We start from the raw sequence: 21829 nt of genomic DNA on the forward strand, positions 1-21829 counted from the left end.
TATAACCACCTCAAATACCCTGACAAGCTATACAAAGATATCCAGTCTGCCCTGTACAGTAGGGACTCAACTCCAAATCAGAATTTTCTGTTTCTTTTCTCTTCGTCCTTCAAATTTTTCCTTTTTGTTATATAGTCAAGAAGATATCAAAAAGCCTTAATACATTGCTAGGTCAACTTCTTTACTACATACTCGGCGCAAACCTTGGAAATCGCGTCACATGATTCCCGTGCTAGTACTAGGCCCTGACATATCTCAAGTACTGCCTAACTAAGTTTACATATACTCTCCCAGGTGCCTACAAGTGCTGAAACACTATTCACATCAAGTACTAACATTGAAGTAAATAATCATCTCAAGTACCAACATTGAAGTTCATACTGTCCTTAGCACCTGAATTCAAATACCGACATCTGGAAAAGGCATTCATATTGAATTGATACTACATAACATTGAGTTTATACTCTTCTGATGTCCAAATATTGAGTACGTACTAGTACTAGTAATGATGTACGCAGCCCGCTTCAAAGGAGACCCACCACATGCACATGGAGTCGACGGTCAACATTTGAAAAATTTGAAATCTTCTTTGGATGTTTTTGAAGTCTATCCATGGATGTATTCCATATTCAGTATTCGATCTGTCACATCTGGAACTATATTTGTTTTGGGTTAAACGGCCCCACCCTGCCCGCCACGAGGCAAAACGGTGACGACTGTAGATCTATGTTTACTTTGGGTCAAATTAGGGTTGAAGATGCTGGATACTACCAGTTGACAAATGGGCATCTGAAATACTTGGGTACGAAAAGTGAGCTTACATGGAGCGACTACCCCGATATGTAACAAGTAACAACCGATAACAACATTGACTTACAGACTACACAGTAGGTACACATAACCTTGGGAAGACGGAAAATACCAGGAGCAAGCGAACTATCCATACGAGATACATGACAATCATTTCCAAGGGAAGCGAAGGAACTTCCACGAGTTCATAGGCAATTGTAAAATGGAGGGGAGCACGAGAGGGTTTCTGAAGAGCGATAAGGTAGAGATAGAAACACAGTTTGAAATTAGACACTGAGAGGAAAAATAGAACATGACGAGAAAAAAAAGGATCAATAATGGTCGTATGAGATAAACAAAACAGAGAAGAGATCCACTTCGCCGACAAATCAATGCACCACAAACACCACCGGCCTCTGCTATTTGGTCTACATAGAGGGGGCAAGGGGAGAACCAGTAACAGCTGAGAAAAGGGTTCAAAATCCAACCTTGAGTGCTTGCGCTCTTTTGTTCTCTTTCGGAAAGTTTTTTTTTGGTAGATTTTTTTTGGTAATAAATGTTTATTTTCGAGTCCTGCGTCGAGGAACAGCAAAAAAAAAAAAAAAAAAAGACGGGAGTCATGGTCGGATATTCGCTTGGCGACCTTTGCGTGGGGGTTTGAGAAGCAAGTCCGGTGAAAATCGATATTGGGATCAAAGACAGACACCTGGAAGAAGATTCCTGGCGTTTGACAATGTACACATCAGCATCATACCGTGAGAATTGCCAATACAAGACGTCGACGGTTCCATTGACTGAGGATGGATGAGAGTCGTAGTAGAGTGTAGGTAGGAGGAGCGAGGCGGAGGATGGATCAGCAGAGCTGGACGGGTATCAAATGAACGCGAGAGATGGGAAAAGCAAAAGAGGTGGCGCATTATTTAAGACCCCTTCCACAGCGGCGCGCAATTAATGAAGGACGTTTACGCGGTGGGTTGGTGCTGAGGAGGCATGCGATTACCCACGGGCATACCAGGGTACTGTCCACCAGCCTGCTGTTGCTGTTGCAGGTTCTGGTAGTAGGCCATCTGCTGCTGCTGCTCGCTGGTCATGTAGCCAGGGTGCATGCCGGGACGACCCATGTTTGACTGGGGCGCGTTGACATTGCTGTGCGCGACATCCTCGGGGGTTTCAGCGGGAACATCGGGAGCATCCACACCGTTCTCGTTGGTTGTGGGATCGGGCGCGTTAAGGCAGGCCTAGATGGAAGCGCAAAGGTTAATTTACTTTGAACAATGGATTTTAAGATGAGCATCAACTGGCAGGCGACTCACCTGAATGAGGTTCTTGCCCTCGGCCTTGGTTACGAGTGGCTGAAGCTTGGGGGTGGTGAAGGTGTAGACGAGGCCGGTCTCGGAGACAACCAGCAAGAGGACTTGAGTACCCGTGAGGACGGAGAGCTCATATGCCTGTACAGTGATGAACCTGATTAGCAAATGAACAATTTTTTTTTTGGAGATGAACAAATTGAGGTATTAAGATTTATTCACGAGGAAGTATGAACAAAAGAAAAAGGATCAAAGGAGGAAAAGTGGAGGTTTCGAGTAAAAAGTTGGAGGGGGGATGGGGAGATGGGGTATGTCGCGCGTACCTTCTTCATGATACCAGCCTTACGCTTGGAGAAAGTAATGTGGCGACGCGACTTGTCCTGAATAAACTTGATCTCGATCTTGCGACGCTCACGACCGGGCTTGTCATCATCGTCGTCGTCGTCTTCGGCGCTCATGCGGCCGCGCTTGGTGCCACGGGCGTCAGCGCCGTTGCCGGCCTGTTGCAGGTCATCGTGGTTTGGGGAGAGCTTCTCCTCGCCGACAGCAGACATGTCGGCCATGTTAGGCAGTGAGAACGAAATGGTGAAGGAGTGGTTCAAAAAAAGAGGCAAAGAAGTGTGAATAAAGCTGACCAAAAGGGGAAGGGAATCGTAGATACCGAATCGAGTAACGCGTTTTTGGTATCGCAGGGTTGGGAGAGAAAGGAAGGGGGAAGAGAGCGAAGAAGGGAAAGTGCGAGGTGCGATGTGGCAGGCGGTCAGTCACGTGTGGGACTGGTTTGAACGGTATTGTTACCAAGTGGATAACTATGAGGTACCTGCATTTACCATAATAAACCAGTAGTGAAAATGTGTACCCTCCCCTCCCATGGCCCCCCTAATTGTCCCAAATATATGTATCAAGAGTGTTTGAACCATGTATTTGCCTCCCCCTCTCACGCCTCCAAGAATTATGATTGGTGCCTCCTCAAAGGGGCCAACTCACTTGCCCCGCTTTGCCTCCGCTTGCATCCGTTTCAAGGCAAGCGTTAAACCCAATGTTGCTCCGGTCTGGACTCACTTGATTTCTAGTTGAGGATCACATTTATGTACTTTAGTTTCTGGGCTTATCTGGCAAAGTGGGAGAGGCTTTCTAACACAAAAGTTGTCTCTTCAAAAGCAATCTCATTGACAAGGGTCCTGACATACCGTTCTATATTTGTCATGTATAGGGCTCGACCCTGCATTCCTGAACCGCACTCGGATCGGCCCCCAGGTGTGGCGGTTAAAGCTGGGATTCTTCCCTTCTAGCCTACACCAAGTTACTCCGGTGTGCCGCCGAAGATTCTTATATCTCAAACGACCCCATAAAATAAATTGCATAAAATAGTAAGAAAATATTAGAAGCTGATCAATCTTACAAGGGCGGATTTTACCATGATTCCATTTGAAAAAAAAAGAGAGAGAGAGAGAGATTTGACCTTTTGTATATGGGTTGTACAAGTAACCTGCGGTGTACTTCCCCAACATGCCTTCCGGCATGCAATAGGCCTGTCTCGACCCACGGTCGGATTCTTGCAAAACATACCGAAGGAAGGTATTACAGGAGGAACAATCCCCACAGGACTTTCTAAGCCCTGTTTTCAGAATGATTCAGGGGATAAACACTGAAGAGGTTTGTTGGTCAGGATCTATAATCATATCTTCGACCAAGATCACCTGCGTCGGGAAGTCGATAGGGAAGAAGCTTAAATTGCGGGCGTGTTCCAAGATGGAAGGAGATCCCTCGGTCCATTCTGAATTTGATAAGAGTCAACATGCCCGGAGAAAAAAATCCATAAGAAAAATCGAGAACAAAGATATATAGGCGCGATTGCGACGCTTGGGCAGAGATAACCTTGAACATCTAGTATCTACTACTAGCCATACTTACTAACCAGTTGACGTACATACTATATACTACTTACTAGTTACTATATTTAAGGTAAAGGACTGAACCCTTTACAATCCACACAACAGTTGATAAGAACTCATCATATTCTTCGCATAATGAACAATTAGTTCAACGCTAATCACCAACGGAGACCCAAACACGGTCTTCGGTTCAAGTCTATTTTTACAAACACGATATGCATGGCCATGGAGGGAGGCCTCACTCCTAGTCGCGATGGAGGTCCAGGCACAGAGAAAGTGAAGCGCGACAAAAGGAAATAAAAAAAAATAAGAAAAGAGAAGGACGGCAGCAAGCCTTTGACATGGGAAAAGCACATAGACTCTTGGGTCCCAGCACGGAGGTAGCCATAGAAATAGAAGAGAGAAAAAAATGGTAGCCTAAGAAAAGGCCGGGATATATGGTGCAGGGAAAGCCACCAAGTTTCCTGCGCCAGAAGGGAGAGACTCCGCCAATGCTAACGCCGGATAAATGGAAACATCAGAGACTGTGGACGCGGAGTTCAAGCCACTGTCACCAGTCCCATCCGGAAAAAGGAAAGAGGTTGATGAAAAAAGGAAGATTGGTCGATGCGAAATAGATTTGGCGTCATGAGTGGGAATAAAGGGAGGAAGCTTGATGTGGGAGGGTGGAAATAGAAAGAGAGCAATAGAATCATGTGCAGCGAAACAGAAGATGTGGACAATTGAAAAGAAAAGCACCCAAGGACCAGCCTTCTCACAAAAAACAAAATTCACTTGGGGGACTTCAACGGCAAAAACAAAAGGGTTTTATTGCTGGTAGGTACCGCGGAGCTGGTGGTCGCTCAGGCCGGCACCACCGCCGCCCTTGGGGCCGAGCCAGACAATCTCAATCATGCTGTGACCCTCATCCTCTTCGCGCACGTAGAACTGGTGCACATTGTCACCCACCACGTAAGCGTCGTGAAGCAGCCAGCGGTCCTTGGTGACACCTTCATCCTCAGCGGGACGGAGAGGACCCAGGCGCTCTTCGAAACCACGGGGGTCCTCAGGCCAGGTCTTCTCCACGGCATCAAAGTCAATGGCATCATCTGGCACAGACGAATCGTAAGTGTACTTGACCATGGAGTAGCCGTTGGTCAAAACCCAGAAGTGACGGATAGTCTCTCCAGTGACGCTGTTCACCGTCTCCTCCTGGTCAAAGACCCAACGACGCAGCACGGACTTCCGACCAGCGGCCGCGGCAACAGTAGTCATCTTCACCACATCCTTAGTGTACCAGCTGTTCCAGTGGTGCATGGATTCAATCTTGCGGCCAGATTCGTAAACACCGTCCACGGGGTCAGTCATATCCATCTGGAACAGCGAGGGCCACAGGGTCAAAGAAGTGTCACCGAAGCGCTGGATACATTGGCCAAGCTTCTGGTCACCGGGCTGCTCGCCCCAGGACTGGCATTCATCGTAGTACTTCATCAAAACATCGAGGAGGGGCTTGGAGACAAAGACACCGGCACCACCGAACGCGATGTGGCCAAAGGTGTCCACCTGCCAGCTGGCCTCGGAGAGAGATCCAATGTAATGCTTCTTCTTTTCATCAAACAGCTTCAGTTCCTTGGCGAAGGTGGGGAGCGATAGGAAAAAGGTATCGTCATCGCTGAATCCAACCCAGGTGGTGTGCGGGCGGTGCTTGCGAATGTGCTCGGAGAAGGCCTCCACCATACCGAAGTAGCGAGCGGTGAAATCAAGAGGAGAGGCAACCAGAGTCAGATCCAGACCGCGGTTACGGAAGTAGGTCTCCTGCTTCTCCAAGTCATCATCCGATTCGGGAACCAAAACAATGAGTCCGGCCTTGGTGTTTCCGTAGGTGTAAAGCAGGGAGGGGAGCAGACGATCGAGACGATCCACAGTGGTGGCCAGACCGAACAAAAGCTTTGAGGTCTCCTCCACGTCGTCATCGGCGGCGACATCAACATCGATGATCTCCGGGCAGACAAACGCACTCTCGTCGTTTTCCGGGGAAACAACCATGCCACGCTCCATGGCAACAAAAGGCGGGAGAACGGGCTTTTGGACTTCCTCCAGGGTGTGGAATTCGGTGTCAGGGTTCACCAGACGAGGGCGGAAGTAGGCACGGGTGTAGTTCTTGCGGGGAAGCCAGTCGGCAAAGGACAGAGGAGCGGCCAATTTGGGGTCGACCTCGCAGGTGTTGCTGGCCTCTGTTTGTCCTGTGGACATGTCTATTTGAGACTGGCCCACATTCACTTGGTCAACGGGGTGCTTGAATCGGAGGAACGCTGACTGGTCATAACGTTGCATGCACCAGAAAAAGACACCAATCGAAAGCAAAGCAAGCAACGGGAAGACCGTCTTCAGCCGGAAAAGGGGCATCTTGACGGGTCGAGGGCTCGATTTTTCGAACATGTACGTGAAGGGGTTTCCGCGGAGGCGAAATCAGGAGGACGGCAGGAGCAATTTGGCAGGCCCTCTAGTTTGTAAAATTAAGTTGGTCTTATGGAGTTCGGCGTGGGCAGAATCCAAGATGTGTATCGTGTCCCGTAGTAGTCGTACAGCTGAGGCTGACCAACAAAACGAAACAGTGTCGGGAAAGTAGAGAGGTATAAAGAGGTCGACCACGGGTGGTTTTGGAGGCGTAAAATGTTTATTTCAAGGAATGACAGGCAGTTTCAAGTGCCGGAAATCAACGAGAGGCTGGCAGCGTCGGGACCCGCGACACGGTCAAATGGGAAGGCGGCGTAGAGAGTCAAAAAGGGGGTTGAGGCGGAAAAGAGAAACAGTGAGAAAACAACGCGGCTGGACAACGAGTCCAGGGCGAGACTATAGTCGAAGCTGAAGAAAGGGGTGATGAAAGTCGTGAAGAGTACAAGAGGAAAGAAAAAGGGAGACGAAGAGGTAAAGTAGGTTTAGAGGATCGGGGGAGAGCGAGCCCTGGAGAGAATGCAGCGTGTGTTTTGGTATTACCGGTAATCTTTCCCACTCAATGTTTTGGGATTTTTTTTTGATTTTCCGGATTTTAACTGTATACAGAACGAACAATTATTGGGGCTCTAGGGCTGTTTGCGGAAATCATTAGTAATTGGACCCTGTTGACTTGGATTTGTGATATCTCTTGATTTCTGATATTATTAGAATCGGCATTGAAATCATATGAAATTGGCTGGAGTTCTGTGTTGCAACATTACTTGGTATAGTTGGTACTAGTTAAGTTCTATCTGTATACCAATCGGGATCCCTTTCACAACCGGAAATGGAAATCGCGTTGATAGTTCGACTCAACACCTCCAAACAATATTCGTATGATAATTTTGTTTCTTACCTGTGTGTTTTCCTTTCTACTCATCACCGCTCCTACAGGGGAAATGGAATGTTGGTCTTTTCGGCACAGATCGTCCCATCTACTCGATCCACTGTATCAGAAAGCGTGAAGATCGGCAAATCCCTTTTGATTGCCTGGTTTTTCCCCCCCCAGTGCTCTTCTATCTGGCTGTTCTGAGTTCACAAGGGCCAGTTGTACTCATACTGTACAAGCCACCCGTAGTGGACTGACACCTAAACCTAGCAGGGTGATAAAAGCACCATGGAAAGACGATCGCTTTCGTCCCTCAAGATCCGAATGCGGATACGTCTCCCATCAGATCGTCAGAAGCGGCCGTTAAACCCGTCGGAACACCGTCCGGGAGGTTGAGATCTTCTCTATGATATTGATATCAAATTGTATACCGTAGAGGCATATGAAGTGATGTACGAACCTGATATCCAGATCTATAACCGGACCATATGCCCTATCCGTACGGGTATAGTTACCTCGTATAGTAGATACAGAACCTACTATCTTTGTTCTTACTAGTAGTAGATTGTTTATCCTACAGTCACTGTGCCATGTAGTATTGGGGAGTTCAAGTCCTTCTTCTGCAGACCGTGACTGTTTTACTGGTTTTTTTCTTCTCTTCCGAATGGTTCCTGTAAATGCAGTACTCACCATCATGATGATGCCGCCAGCGATAATGAATCGAAGTATAGACCACGTCACCGTGATGCGCTTGGACCAATAGATTCAACAGATAAATGATTGAAACATCTCATTTCAATCCAACAGAGTACGGAATACAATATGTACATAGTAAAAGAAAACCGACATTACCACATCCGTTACACCTCCACAGGAAATGATCTCAAGGTCGATCGTCCTGGCGTCCAGCCGCCCTGACCAGTCAGCGAGTCGGGGAGGGGCGCAGGTGGCCAGAGGCCCCACCGACGCGTGTCCTTCAGTCGCCGTTAATCTTGGCTGGGAAAACAAAAGCTCCTTGCCAATCACAAACATTCAAATCATCTTGTGATGGGCAAGTAATACTTTTTATCAAATTCGAAACACCAATCTAACGTTTGACTTTTCCCATATCCTTATGCCTTGTCACACTAGTATGCATGTATGGATTTTCTTTTGCACCCTTTTTTTTTCGGTTTTCATTTTTCTACTCTGTAATTTATTTAACTTACAGACCCTGAAAAGCTTATCTGGCTTGGTTTTGGCCAGTGTGGCGATGCTGTCTCTTTCAGCCGTGGTCTCTCTCAAGGTGGCAAGTGGGCCAAGATCGACACCCATTCACACTTTCACCCTGGGCTCAGGCCTGTGGTACCTACCGTACTTGTACCGGAGGTAATTAACCTTGGGATTCCTCTGATAAATTTGCCCTTGAGACAGCTGCGTCACGTTGTCCGCTCTGTTCTATATATATTAGCCTGTGAGGGTGCATGTTTCACCCGTAGAACCGTGGGGAAGTACCGATACCCAGATGTCGCCTCCAAAAAAGTGGGATCGAATGAAATTTAAGCTGGCTTTGGTTTTGCATTAATTGGAGCAGTTGACCTCGGGACATTATGCTTGATTTGTTGACCACATTTTCATTAACTAAGGAACATTGAGTTAGCCAATTTCCCGTCACATCAATTTCAAGCTTATCCTATTGCAAGTCAAGAGCCCACCGTAGGCAACCGCGAAAAAGAGCATTTGTGAACATTTTGAAGTGCCGTTTCAAGGTCAGCTGATTCAAATGTTATCTCCCCCAACATGTGTAAAAATCATGCAGTTCATGCAATTATGGATTTCTTGCATGGAGAAATCCTTCAGGTACAGTTTTATGAGGTTTAAGCTCGATTACAGCCGTCTTGGCGATGCTGTCATTGGAGTCGAAAATTAAAATTAAATCTAAGCCACCTTTTTCCTTCGTACACGGAAATGCAAGCGGAGTCGTAATTTTACAGACCCTGAAATCAAAAAGGAAAGAACCAAGCGTGTCAACTTTCCAGGTGGATCCGCCCCTGATCGTCAGTCCCCGGTGAGTGAGTGGCCAAGGGTAAAAGAAAAGATGGAGGTGCCAGGGAAAGAGAAAAACACAACAAAAAAAAAGGTGTAGCCAAGCAAGAATTGAACGTTCTGGAACGGGAACCCCCTATTTCTAACATTTGAAAGGTTGACACTGAACCCCAAACCCGGGAAATGGAAATTAAGCCGATTTAACGAGCCAGTAACGAGCCAGTAACGAAGCAGTAAGGACATGATGCAATCTCTCGCCATACCGTATTCGGATCACGAAGGGTCCTGAGGCCAAACTACCCGAACGGTATGTTTATCCTTGTTTGGGCTCGGCTTTATTCACTGTGGACTTTTGGGATTTTTTTCGGTATTATTGCCGATATGCTTGGTTGTTGGTCTTCCAATATTAAAAAAACGCTTGGTACCGGTCAAAATGATTTTCAATGTCTAGAATATTCAAATGTTGACACCTCTAACAAGCACGGAAGGGGTTACGGTATATACGATGATCATATGGACCCTGCATAATGATCAATATTCTGAGCGCAAACATGGGAAATACTTACGTAGATGGGCTGCCCTGATCTAGAAATTCTCCTCAGCGATCGGAGATGTGTAAGATCAATAACCTCCGTAGTCCGGGGAGTGAAGATCAATCAACTTTGAAACATTGGAAGTAACATTTTCAACACCTATAATGTACAAATTTGTAACCATTGAACCTTGGGAATTGATCAACATTTCTTTATCCAAAGTGAATCCGGTCCTATAGGGTCTCCGCGGATCGTCTTGTCCATCTCTTGACCAACTGCAAGGGTATAAACAACTTTGAAAAATAATGCATGCTACATGAAACTCAAGAGTTTCCAGCATTTAAAAAGCTGAACCTCGCTCGGATTGGAATCCAAAAACATGTGCATGTACGTAGCACTTGAGTATGTACGAGATCTGTGGTGCTTCCAATACCCAAGCACTGAAAACTCGAATCCATACTCCTGGACATATGTACTCAGTTCCTAGTACATAGTGGCGTATGGATAGTACTTGAAGTTTTTTTTTCTCATGTAGCACTAGTCCAACCTGACCTACTAAATATCTGTAGTCTGCACATGGGCCTTGTTTTGCTTCCCTTGGAATCTTTTTCTTGGTGTTTAACATTTCTCCTTGGAAACATAGAACCAGGTGACTAGGACACCTGCGTGTTGAAATGTTCAATGTTGCTGGTTATTCTCAAAAAAACAATTTCTGGTCGGAGTCATACAATTATGACCGAAAAGAGAGTCTAATCAACCTCCGGACTAGTAGTTTGTATGCAAGACGTGACATTTCAGGATGCGGAGGGTTTCGAGTTTACTAGTAATCTTAAGCCAAAGTTGGAACATTTGAAGCGATTTCGACTTCAGGTTAGTTTGCTCTGCACTGGACACGTGCCCCACTTCACGGCCCGTGATGGTTTCAAATGTTTAAAGTGATCGATATTGAGGATCGCTGTACTAGTGTAGAATATATACTAGTATGATATATATAAAAAAAGGGCAAGAGTCATGTAGTGATTTATGTACCTAAAATTCGAACTTGTCAAATTATTAATCCAAGTCTTGCCCCCTCTTTCACACAAAGCAACCCGAGGTTTGAAGCCCACCAAGCCTCGCTAAATATTGCATTTCCTGCACGTGGAACTCCCCTTTGTTCAGTAATCAAACGCCCTTCAACCACTCAAATGTGCCCCTATGCAAGCTCGGGCCGGGAGCTCCAGCTTGAGCTTTGCCGAGGGCCACGGCTCTCTCCACACTTCGCCTTACTGGGACTAGACCAGACGGGTCTGTGTTCATGCATTCTTGGCGGTGCGGGCAACGTCGACATCTAAATTCCCCATCACAAACTGGTGAGGGCCGCAGCACGTATCCAACGTGCTCGAAACAAACCACAGTGACCGCGTACTTCACAAATTTACCACCATGGTGTTCACAACCGCAGCCGAGTTCAATCAGGTAAGCACTTCAGCTGGTACCTTACACGCTTACACGATTACTGAACTTGGACCAATAGGCCTTGCAAACCGTGCAGAATACTTTTGCCGCAGGAGTCACCAAGGATAAAGAATGGAGACGACAGCAGCTGAAGCGGACATGGTGGATGATTGAAGAGAACAAGGACCGCATCGCAGCGGCCCTTTATCAAGATTTCCACCGCCACCGTCAAGAGTCCATGTTTGCCGACTGTTCCGGTGTCCAGAATGATATCTTACGCACACTTAAAAGTCTTGACGAGTGGACAAAAGACGACATCCCTACCAGATGGGATATTATCAATTTCATGGGCAGCACAGTCGTTCGCAAGGAGCCCAAGGGCGTTGTCCTCATCATCGGGGCCTGGAACTTTCCCATTCTGTTGCTTTTCCAGCCCATGGTCGCTGCTATTGCTGCTGGATGCGCCGTGGTCCTTAAACCATCGGATATGGCGACTGCTTGTCAGGACCTGATGATGGAGATCATCCCACAGTACTTGGATCCTGAAGCGATCCGTTGTGTCACTGCCGGTCCACAGGAAATGGGTTATATCCTTGAGCACCGCTTTGATCATGTCTTCTATACTGGATCCGGAAACGTCGGAAAGATTGTGTATGCTGCAGCTGCAAAGCATCTCACTCCCGTTACAATGGAACTCGGTGGTCAGGGTCCAGCTATTGTCACCCCGACAGCTAATATCGACCTTGCGGCCAAGCATATCGCAGCCACTAAATTCCAGAACGCTGGACAGGTAAGATTGACAGGCCTAGAAACCTCCTACCTTTTTTTTTTTTTTTTTTTTTTAGGGGGGAGGGAAGTTTGTAATTTTTTAAGCTAAATTGGACGCGAACAATTAGATCTGTCTCAACGTGAACCACATCCTCGTGAACCCTCAAGTTCACGACGCCCTAGTCAAGGCCCTGATTCACCACTTCAACATTTTCATGGGCGGCGAAGACACTCGCCCCGAATACTACACACACATTATCAACGAGCGCAACTTCGACCGTCTCGATCGCCTCCTCAACTCAACATCCGGCAAAATAGTCTACGGAGGCCAACGCGACCGTTCAACCCGATTCTTCGCGCCCACCATCGTCACAGGCGTGAAACCAGACGACAGCCTTCTCACCGAAGAACTTTTCGGCCCCATCCTCCCCATCCTCGAAGCAGACCTAGACACCGCCCTCGCCTTCACCAGAGAAACCGGCCAACCCCTCAGCGCATACGCTTTCACCCAGAACCACGCCGAGAAAGAACGACTCCTCAACGAAATCCAAACCGGAGGCGTCACTTTCAACGACTGCATGCTTCATGCCGGCGCACGGGGTGCCCCCTTCGGCGGAACCGGATCCTCGGGTTTCGGATATTACCACGGCGTACATGGATTCCGCGAGTTCTCTTACCTGCGCACGGTCACGAATGCTTTCCCACCGTGGATGGAGTCGCTGATGGATGCGAGGTATCCGCCTTATTCGGCGAAGAAGATTAAGGCATTTGCCCCGAGTGTGACACCTCCGTTTGATCGTGAGGGGAACGATATTTCGCAGAGGAGCTTGACGAAGTGGGCGCTCGGCTTGGGTGTGTTGGCGCTTTCGGCGGTGAAGCTGGGCGTGCATGAGCAGATTTTTGATCTGGCTTCGGAGTGGCTGTAGGTAAGTTTTTTGGAAGGGGGATCGGTGGTGGGTGTGGGGCAAAGGGTTGGTTTGCCTGTTGGATGGGTACAGTCACGGCTGCGTTTTGGATAGGTTGCCTGCAGGCGGACGACTGTGATGCGTACATATCGAGGCAATTATCCCATGCCGTCATCTATAGTTGAGTTGGATGGATCTCGATACGCAAGTACAAGAGTGGGTTTGGTCCTCGGGCCGATTTTTGGGAGAATTATTTCGGGCTTTTCTCAAATTTCATAGCATCAGTATGTAATTTCTTAATCTTCAAATATTGTTTTTTTGCACCTATTACTCCCTGCCCACTCTGTAGCCATGGATTTGAACTTGCAGAGTAGGTGCAGAGTTTTCTGTAGATTCCTAAGTTTAAATTTTTGAATCTTTGATAGTACCTACTATACTTATCCCGACTTCGTGATCTACTTCCGATCTACATGATGAATCTCAGCTCCAGATGCTAACGCCACGCTAGTCAGAACGCGTCCATGCGTACAGTATGTATGGACAGCTCACCACGACGATCTATCCCCACTCGGCTAATCCAATACCCTAAAGGCTCCGAAATACCATTTTGATGCTCTGTCAAGGCTTCTTGCCGGATTTCTCAGGTCTCTAACGACTCAATTAGGACAGGGGACAGGGTTGACATATGCCAGTGCTCTTAAATACTTAGTACTAGCATACAGCATTCTAAACCCCTCATTTCTTACAAAACTTCCATCTTTCATCTCTTCTTCTCTACCACTAATTGACTACTAGATCCCTTTCCACTTCAATCGAACCAGTCCCTAAATCAGTCCATCATGTCAACTTATACAGGCCCACCGAACAACTATGGCCAAGCTCAAAACCAAGCTTACTATCCACCCCACCAGGGTCTGAATAATACGCCACAGCAAGAATTCCATAACAGCCCTGAGGTAAATTGTACCATGTGGATACGCAGAAACTTAACACAAAGAAGTTGACAGTAAAACCATGGCTAAACTCGATTACTATCTACAGTCACAGCCGTATACTCAGCCTCGATATGACGCAGGTGCAAGTCCAGGCTCGGCCTTCCCACCTCAGTACAACCAGCAACAGCCCCAAGGATACCACCCTAGCGGTCCAAGTTATGAAAATGCCCCCCAAGACCGTGGATACGCACCCTACCCTCCAGCCCAGCAACAGGCTAGCGGCGAGAACTCATCGTACTATGGCAGCGTACCACACGGTCAAGCGGGCTATGCCACTAGCCCCGGCCCTGTCGGTCCGCAGGGAGAAGGGGAAAGAGGCCTTGGCTCGACACTGATTGGTGGTGCGGCTGGAGGGTTTGCAGGCCATAAAATGCAGGGTGGGTTCCTTGGGACTGCTGGTGGTGCGGTTCTGGGTGCTGTTGGAATGAATATGGCTACGCATGAGATGTAAGTTTGTCATAATTCTATGGGTGGATTGTTTTATTGAATTTCTCTATTTCTCGGTGCTAATTGGGCTGTCTCGGCGTGTAGTAAGGATCATAAAAGGCACGAGGAGGAACGGAGAAGGTATGCTGAGGGGTATGGGCGTGGGGAAGAAGGGCATGGGTATGGCCACGGTCATGATCATGATCATGGGCATGGACGTGGTCGAGGACGTGGCTTTGGGCGCGGACGTGGGCGTGGGCGAGGATAGACTGGCGGTCTAGCAGGGGTTGTGAACGTGGATCGATGGATGAAATAATAGAACCTCAGAACGGACTAGTAGAAATGGGTGGTGAATATGCACTGGTTCACAATCCAAAGGATCAAGAAGGAGCTCTCAACCTGTCAATCCTTTTTTTGCCCGGGGTTTGGTTGGGAGTTGAATCAGTTTGACTGTATCCAGATCGATGGACCCCGAACGTTGCAAATTTGGAGTAAACAATACCCATCATAGATTCTCGAGACCCCTCAGGCTCAAGGTTCGATAGGAACTGGAAATGATGTTCATAGTTCCTGATTGCTTCCATAGTAAACTGATGCAGAACAAGTTCGGGCGGCAACTTCATACATGTGCCAGTCTCATATGCGCGCAGAGTTCTTTGAAATCTTTCGAGAAAGGCATAACAGCTTTCTTTCTTGCCCATCCGCACATTCTTCCACCTATGATAAAGCAGAAAAGTGCTGCGAAAATCATCTTTCAAGCACATGGTCTCTAGCTCGAGGAAAACAGAACGCATACTCATGGGAGTATCCTTACCGAGTCTCTCAATCACATTGTCGCTGAGCGTCTCCATAATCAACATAGCGCCAGTCTCGTCCAGGTAATTGACCCATGGGCATGGCGTGAGATATTTGCTAGATAAGCGATGATGTGCCTTTCTGTGACGTCTGTAGTCGGAATGCCACATGCGTAGGCGACGGCCGTTTTTCGTTGCTCGGAAGTCACATCGCTACACGGGTCGGCAAGGTCACCTGTTAGGAGGAGTGGGAGTCGCGCATCCACGGCCTTTAGGGCCACGAGTAAGGATTCCTTCCATTCAAACCAATCAGAGTCTCTAAAAAGCTCGATAGTCCACAAATCATCAAAGAGATTACAAATGTCTCTGGTTTTGGTGTAATCTGACACCCGATGTAGACCCACAGGGATTTGAGGCATCATGTTGTTAGTCGAGTCGTTGGTGGTTGATCAGAGAGATCGACGCGATGATTCACCGAGTTCGAGGTGGACGGTAGTCCAGATTGGTTTCAACGTTTCCTTGCTGGGAGCTGTCCTCATCAGATGAGCTTTCAAAACGAGCTTTGTATTCGACTCGTTCTGTCGATGAGACACTCGCAAGCTGCGTGTCATGAGTCAGTGGTTTTCACAGACTCTCAATGGTGGAGCAAGGATGGTGAACAAAATGCGTAAGAAAACACGTAAACTCGTTTGATGCGTGACGCGAATCGCGAGCAACTGAAAAAAGAGACGGTTCTCAGATGCAAGGTCGAGGAGTTCAACTGTGACAGGATGAGGGGTAATCAAGTGAGTGGTGCGCAACGTGAGTCGCGACGAACCAGGACTGCTGAAGATTCAATGTTAAGACTGTTTGTATGCGGCGGCCGATAGAGGCCATTGAATTAAGAAATTGAAATCGGGATGTGACCTAGGGGTGGCCTCTATCGGCCGCCATAGTTTGTAAACAAGTGCAAGCGAATAATGATGACGCCGGCGGGTTCGGCCACAGAGAGTCGACGATGGTAGGAAGATCGGAGCGTCAGGTCCAGGTCCAAAATCCGAGCGGTGTACGCTGATCTGGGATGCGCAGATACCTTGGAGACGAACTTTATTATGTAGTACCTACTAGTAGGTACGTGTGCGCACAGTAAGAGAGAGACATGGAGTCTGTATGCCCCGGGAATAAAGAATCCAAGTTATCAAGCGTGTAGCAAGGCCATTGGTATCATGAAAGCTATATGTTCTGACTACTAGTATATACAGACTTTTTTCACGCAAAATGTTCAAGTCGTCATGGTATTCTACAATCAATCGTCAGTGCCCTCGCGATCGTCAAAGATCATAAAATCATCAGGGTCTTCGTCTCCCGCGACCTTCAGCCACGCCTGCTTGACCATGTCAATATTCTCGTCCTCAAAAGCTAGATCCAGGCTAGGAGGTGGGAAGCTGTAAACATGAGGCGAGTGAGTCTGTATGGTAGGGGATGAGCCATCGTTACTGAGACGACCTTGCTGGGTGTATCGTATGGACCAAAGCACAGCAGCTCGGGGCCCCTCGGCCCGGATGAGGCGGTCCACGGCGCGGTCCAGAAGAAGTTGGCCTTCTGGTCCTGTCACTGATACACTGCCATAAATGATAACTGTAAACGCTGAATTAGCCTCATGAATGAATCAAAATTTCAGTGAAACCACAATGGAGTAGTTGTGCTCTTTATCAGTTATTGATAGTATAACGTTTTCATCAATGCAATTACAGGCAATGTAGATAAGTTAAGGTAGTCATCATAAGAGCAATGGGAGAGGGTGGGTAAGTGGGATCGAGGATTGAAAGACTTACTCTGCAGACGTGGACAGTCGCCGGTGTCACTCGAGTGGACCTGGAGATATACTGGCGGCGACTGTGGACTGTTCAGTGTCTCCCCTGGGAACATCAGGATAGCACTAGCGGGAACAGGAGCTCCCTCCACCGTGACGGGGAAGAGGGATGTGAATTCAGAAGCGACCACAGTGATTGACCGTGTAAATTTGGCACAAGACAGCGATCGATCCTGCGTAGGGTAGAGATCCCATACAGAACCGATCGCAACCTTAGTCCGAACTGACTCACCGTTGGAGAGTTGCAGCTCTACAGGATAATCCTCGTCCGACTCATTATCGGTGATAGACTTAATCCCAGTGTCGAGAGCATAAACGCCTCCACCCACCGCAGAGGCTCGGCAAGCGACCTGAAGAATCTCTGAGCCTCCTCCATATTTGGAAATGACTCCTCCGAATCCCGGACCTAAAGCACCAATAGATGCAAGGTGTCTCTTGATTCGAGGAACGGCATAGCTGGCCGAGGTGTTCTCCAGGGTCCTCTGGGATAGCGATAGCGAGAGTAGAGGATTTTGAAGGTCCTCTGGAACACCAAACTTGGAGGAAATATAATCTCCGAAAGGCGCCGACAAGTCTTCTTCCACCTCTCCGGATTCTGCATCTTCCGTTTTGCCGATGTGTCGCAAGAAGCGCATCAGACTTCTTTTGGATTTCATACTGATTTGAGTATCAGCGAAGATATCCTCACGGTTACCCGGCACCCGATGAAAACTCTGTGTGGCTCCGAGTCCACTATCCTTGGCATCGGCATCCTCAGAGTGAATCCACCAGCTTCCTACGGCCATGAACTCCAGCTGACGGTAGACCTTGGAAGAGATTAGGACAGAGATTAGTTGGGAGCGGGTGTAGAGGAAGTGTGGGGAAAGAGAGAATGTGTAGGCGCGACTCGCAGCCAGCTTGGGGCGAAGGTCCGATGTGCCCGATAGGCGATCGCCGCCTTCGGAGCTAGGCTGGGAGGTAGGTAGGGGAGGGCCTTGAGGGTAAGTGAAAACCTGGGCATCTTCGAATGGAGACTGGCCAGGATCTACAGGTTCAACAGAAATCAGCAACATGCCGGAATGTAGAACACACTCGGCGGCAACCCACGTTGGTTGACACTGTTCACCCACTCCTGAGCCTCATCCAGACTAAAGGCTGCCTCGGATCCTCCATAGTATGGGTTCTGGTCCAAGTGTAGAATCTTCTTTCCCGACCGAGAGAGGGATCTGGGAAGAAACGCGTCAGTGGTGGAAATTGAGGTCCAGCCAGTGTGACTCACAAGGCCAAAAGGGATTGAGCCAGCCCTGTTCCTGCGATGACCACGTCCCATGAGGTCTCGGCTAAAGTGTCCATAGTGTCAATAATCTGACAACAGAGGTCCAAGCTAGTAGCAGGTAAGTGTGCAGATAACAGGTGCAAGCCCAATGCTCATGAGATTGAGTAATAGCTAATCAAGTTCCTCTTGATGATGTTCACAAATTCCATGGGTCGGAGAATGACAATGTATTCAACCCATGGAGTTTGGAGGACTGAAGAGAAGAGGAAGAAGAAAAAAAAAGTTTGCGGACGCGAAGTCTTGGTCCGTTTTGTGCGGGAAGGCGGTCAGGCGTAGTTGTAGTGGGGCTACCTACTAGCTTGGGAAACAGCTTGCCGGTTACTACTATACTAATGTGTGTAATTAGTGTGTAATTGATAAATATGGCTCTTGTGACCGATTCGAAACGGCATTACATCTATGTAGGTAACCTAGGGCACACGCCATCTGTGCAAATATATATAGCGTACAGAATACTAGTAGCTGCCTGTGTATGTATACCTAATTTTGAACTTTACCTATAAAACGTCACCTGACTTCCAATCATACCTACAGGCGTTAAATTACACAATGAATGTATTGAAAATCTTTCCATTTCGGTATTCTAACCTAATGTTGGAAGGTTGCTCACTGGGCATCATCCCAGGTGCCGTGGACCCAGGTACATAAGATTTCCAAGGTGAACATCCATTGAACAGTGTAAAATCTGGAACCTCAATGTTACTAGATTTACAGGCATCAATCCAAAGGTTGTTTTCAAATGTTCCAACATCCAGATGTCGGGTTTCTCATCACATTAATCAAATTAATTGATAGCGAGGTACCTAGCCCTGGAGGTAGTTGAGTATACTCGAGATGCTTCATCTATGTAGGTATAGGGTTTACCTCAAGTGCTAGGTGCCTCATTCCAAGATTGAATTGATTGATCAAGTCAAGAATAGACCCTCCATTCAAATATTGGTGCACAAGTAACCTAAAAGGAGGAAGAGATAGACAGGGATTGTTTACTACTATGTATCCTGATTACTGTTCTCTGTGCATGCAGGTGCAGCTCGACAGAACCTCGGGAGGCGTCGAGGTTCTTGCCTGAATTCCACGAATCAGCTCAGTATCCTTTCCCCACTCTTAATCTGACCATCATTGAGACCTTCTATGTGCACATTCAAAAGCCTCGGCACTTTGCGTATACCGTTTAGGTCGTCTTTGATAAAAATAGCCCCCAAGCTCAAGTGACGTGGTCCTACCAGGGATTGGTAGTAGTTTCACGACTTCTTCTTTGAGTAACTTTACTCTCGTCACCTCCCCATTCATCAATTCCACCTGGAAACAATTCTGACTCCTGAGATCAAAACAGATCCAATTCCCATTCGCTACACATTCGCTACATGACTTGATCACTCACGGTACATACCATGACGAGTGACAATCCTGTCATTATTGTTGGCGGCGGCCTGGCCGGTCTAGTGGCTGCCTTTGAGCTCTCAAAACGTGAAGTCCACAGCGTCATCATCGACCAAGAAAATGAAGCAAGCCTCGGAGGACAGGCATTCTGGTCTCTTGGAGGTCTATTCATTGTGAACTCTGCAGAACAACGTCGGGTGGGTATTAAGGACAGTCGTGAACTTGCATTACAGGACTGGTTGGGTACCGCCCGTTTTGACCGGGATTGTGACTACTGGCCAAAGAAGTGGGCAGAAGCTTTTGTCGACTTTACCTCGGGGGAACTCGAACGCTATGTCAAATCACTTGGCTTGAGCATTGTCAGTGTTGGTTGGGCCGAACGAGGCAGCGGAGACGCTGGGGGCCATGGAAACTCGGTGAGTTCGGCCCCCATTGTACTGAAACAACGCCACTGACAACAGGATTCACAGGTACCAAGGTTTCATTTATCATGGGGCACCGGACCTGCGGTGGTCGACATTTTTGAGAAGCCCGTAAGGGCAGCTGCAAAGAAAGGATTAGTGGAGTTCAAATTCCGCCACCAAGTTGACTCTATTGTGGTCGATGAGCATGGGGCGGCTATCGGTGTGCGTGGGAAAGTTCTTGAGCCATCGGAAACTGACCGAGGGGTTGCAAGCAGCCAGAAGAGTGTGGATACATTCGAGATTCACGGAAGCAAAGTGCTCATATCTAGTGGAGGTATCGGTGCTAATATTGAACTGGTGAAGAAGAATTGGCCCGTTGATCGAATCGGCGCGGTTCCCTCTACTTTTGTTGTCGGCGTCCCAGCATATGTGGATGGACGTATGATTGGAATCGCCCAGGATGCGGGTGCCAATGTGATTAACAGTGATCGCATGTGGCATTACACCGAGGGAATTATGAACTGGAATTCAATCTGGCCAGATCATGGAATTCGAATTATTCCTGGCCCATCCTCGCTCTGGCTCGATGCAGCGGGTCACCGACTTCCTCCAATGCTTTATCCTGGAACCGATACCCTCGCCACACTCAAGCACATCTGTCAAACTGGAAATGACTATACATGGTTCATTCTCAACAGAACCATAATCAGCAAAGAGTTTGCCCTTTCAGGCTCCGAGCAAAACCCGGACATCACCGGAATGAGTTATCTACAAACTCTGAAACGTCTTTTAGGCTGGTCTCCGACCGGACCTGTCCAAGCGTTTATGGACAAAGGCGCTGACTTTGTAGTCGAAAAGACTCTCCCCGATTTGGTTGCTGGAATGAACAAGCTAGCAAAGGAGCGCGGCGGACCAGAACTTGACCTTCAACATATCGAACACGAGATACAAATTCGCGATAGCCAATGCGATAACCCTTTCAGCAAAGATGCTCAAATTATGCTCATCCAAAATGCACGCAATTACTGGCCTGAACGATGGTCCCGAGTGGTTAAACTCCACAAACTCTCCGATCCTAGTTACGGCCCCTTGATCGCTGTCCGATTGAACATTCTGACACGAAAGACTTTGGGTGGACTGGAATCAAACTTGGATGGGAATGTTCTTCGTCCAGATGGGTCATGTTTCCCAGGATTATATGCCGCGGGGGAAGTTGCCGGGTTCGGTGGGGGTGGGCTTCACGGATATAGCGCTCTCGAGGGTACTTTCCTTGGAGGCTGCATTTTCTCAGGACGAGTGGCAGGCATCAAAATGGCCGAGGCAGTGCTGGGGAGCTCAGCTGAGTCCTCATAAGGATGAGGAATATTAGTCAACGGCCGCAACTTTGAAAGCTATAGTTAGGTATACCAAATGGCCCAGTATCACTACTAGTATGTTCAAGTTCATGCAACTTGATATTTTCCTTTTCTTCAGTTTTCAGTTTTAGGCAAAAGCATGCATTACGAGAACCTTGGCCGATTTCAAAATCCAAAATTCCCTATAAAATATTTCACAGTTCATGTAGTAGCCCGAAAAGTCTATCACTGTTGATATTACATGATGGTCACCAAGCTAATCCAACTACAGGTCTGCTCAGGTATCTGAGGCTAAGAACTTGCTGAAGCATTGAGGTTATGAATAATTCCAGATCGTGACAGCAT

At 47.8% G+C, this 21829-nt stretch overlaps 6 protein-coding genes across 6 annotated transcripts; 3 read left to right on the top strand and 3 right to left on the bottom strand.

Annotated features, from left to right (window-relative positions):
* Positions 1-1751: 1751 nt before the first annotated feature.
* Positions 1752-2659, bottom strand: N7466_010275 (Transcription factor of morphogenesis MCM1; the record flags this gene model as incomplete). Its single annotated transcript, XM_057169664.1, has 3 exons — positions 1752-2027; positions 2103-2237; positions 2420-2659. The coding sequence occupies 3 exons, from the start codon at positions 2657-2659 to the stop codon at positions 1752-1754; spliced, it is 651 nt and encodes a 216-aa protein (XP_057017055.1).
* Positions 2660-4798: 2139 nt separating this feature from the next.
* gfsA (glycosyltransferase family 31 protein) lies at positions 4799-6376 on the bottom strand (the record flags this gene model as incomplete). The annotated part of the gene is made up of 1 exon (XM_057169665.1): positions 4799-6376. The coding sequence occupies one exon, from the start codon at positions 6374-6376 to the stop codon at positions 4799-4801; it is 1578 nt and encodes a 525-aa protein (XP_057017056.1).
* A 4902-nt stretch (positions 6377-11278) lies between these two features.
* Positions 11279-12984, top strand: N7466_010277 (aldehyde dehydrogenase family protein; the record flags this gene model as incomplete). Its single annotated transcript, XM_057169666.1, has 3 exons — positions 11279-11311; positions 11370-12080; positions 12187-12984. The coding sequence occupies 3 exons, from the start codon at positions 11279-11281 to the stop codon at positions 12982-12984; spliced, it is 1542 nt and encodes a 513-aa protein (XP_057017057.1).
* Positions 12985-13802: 818 nt separating this feature from the next.
* Positions 13803-14409, top strand: N7466_010278 (uncharacterized protein; the record flags this gene model as incomplete). The annotated part of the gene is made up of 2 exons (XM_057169667.1): positions 13803-13919; positions 14005-14409. The coding sequence occupies 2 exons, from the start codon at positions 13803-13805 to the stop codon at positions 14407-14409; spliced, it is 522 nt and encodes a 173-aa protein (XP_057017058.1).
* A 2054-nt stretch (positions 14410-16463) lies between these two features.
* N7466_010279 (putative Rab geranylgeranyl transferase escort protein) lies at positions 16464-18362 on the bottom strand (the record flags this gene model as incomplete). The annotated part of the gene is made up of 4 exons (XM_057169668.1): positions 16464-16795; positions 16993-18054; positions 18102-18235; positions 18289-18362. The coding sequence occupies 4 exons, from the start codon at positions 18360-18362 to the stop codon at positions 16464-16466; spliced, it is 1602 nt and encodes a 533-aa protein (XP_057017059.1).
* A 1374-nt stretch (positions 18363-19736) lies between these two features.
* N7466_010280 (FAD-binding dehydrogenase) lies at positions 19737-21482 on the top strand (the record flags this gene model as incomplete). The annotated part of the gene is made up of 2 exons (XM_057169669.1): positions 19737-20141; positions 20196-21482. The coding sequence occupies 2 exons, from the start codon at positions 19737-19739 to the stop codon at positions 21480-21482; spliced, it is 1692 nt and encodes a 563-aa protein (XP_057017060.1).
* Positions 21483-21829: the final 347 nt, after the last annotated feature.

This window comes from Penicillium verhagenii, assembly GCF_028828195.1.
Source record: "Penicillium verhagenii strain IBT 33310 chromosome Unknown utg000010l_segment0_segment0, whole genome shotgun sequence".
Taxonomy (NCBI): Eukaryota; Fungi; Ascomycota; class Eurotiomycetes; order Eurotiales; family Aspergillaceae; genus Penicillium; species Penicillium verhagenii.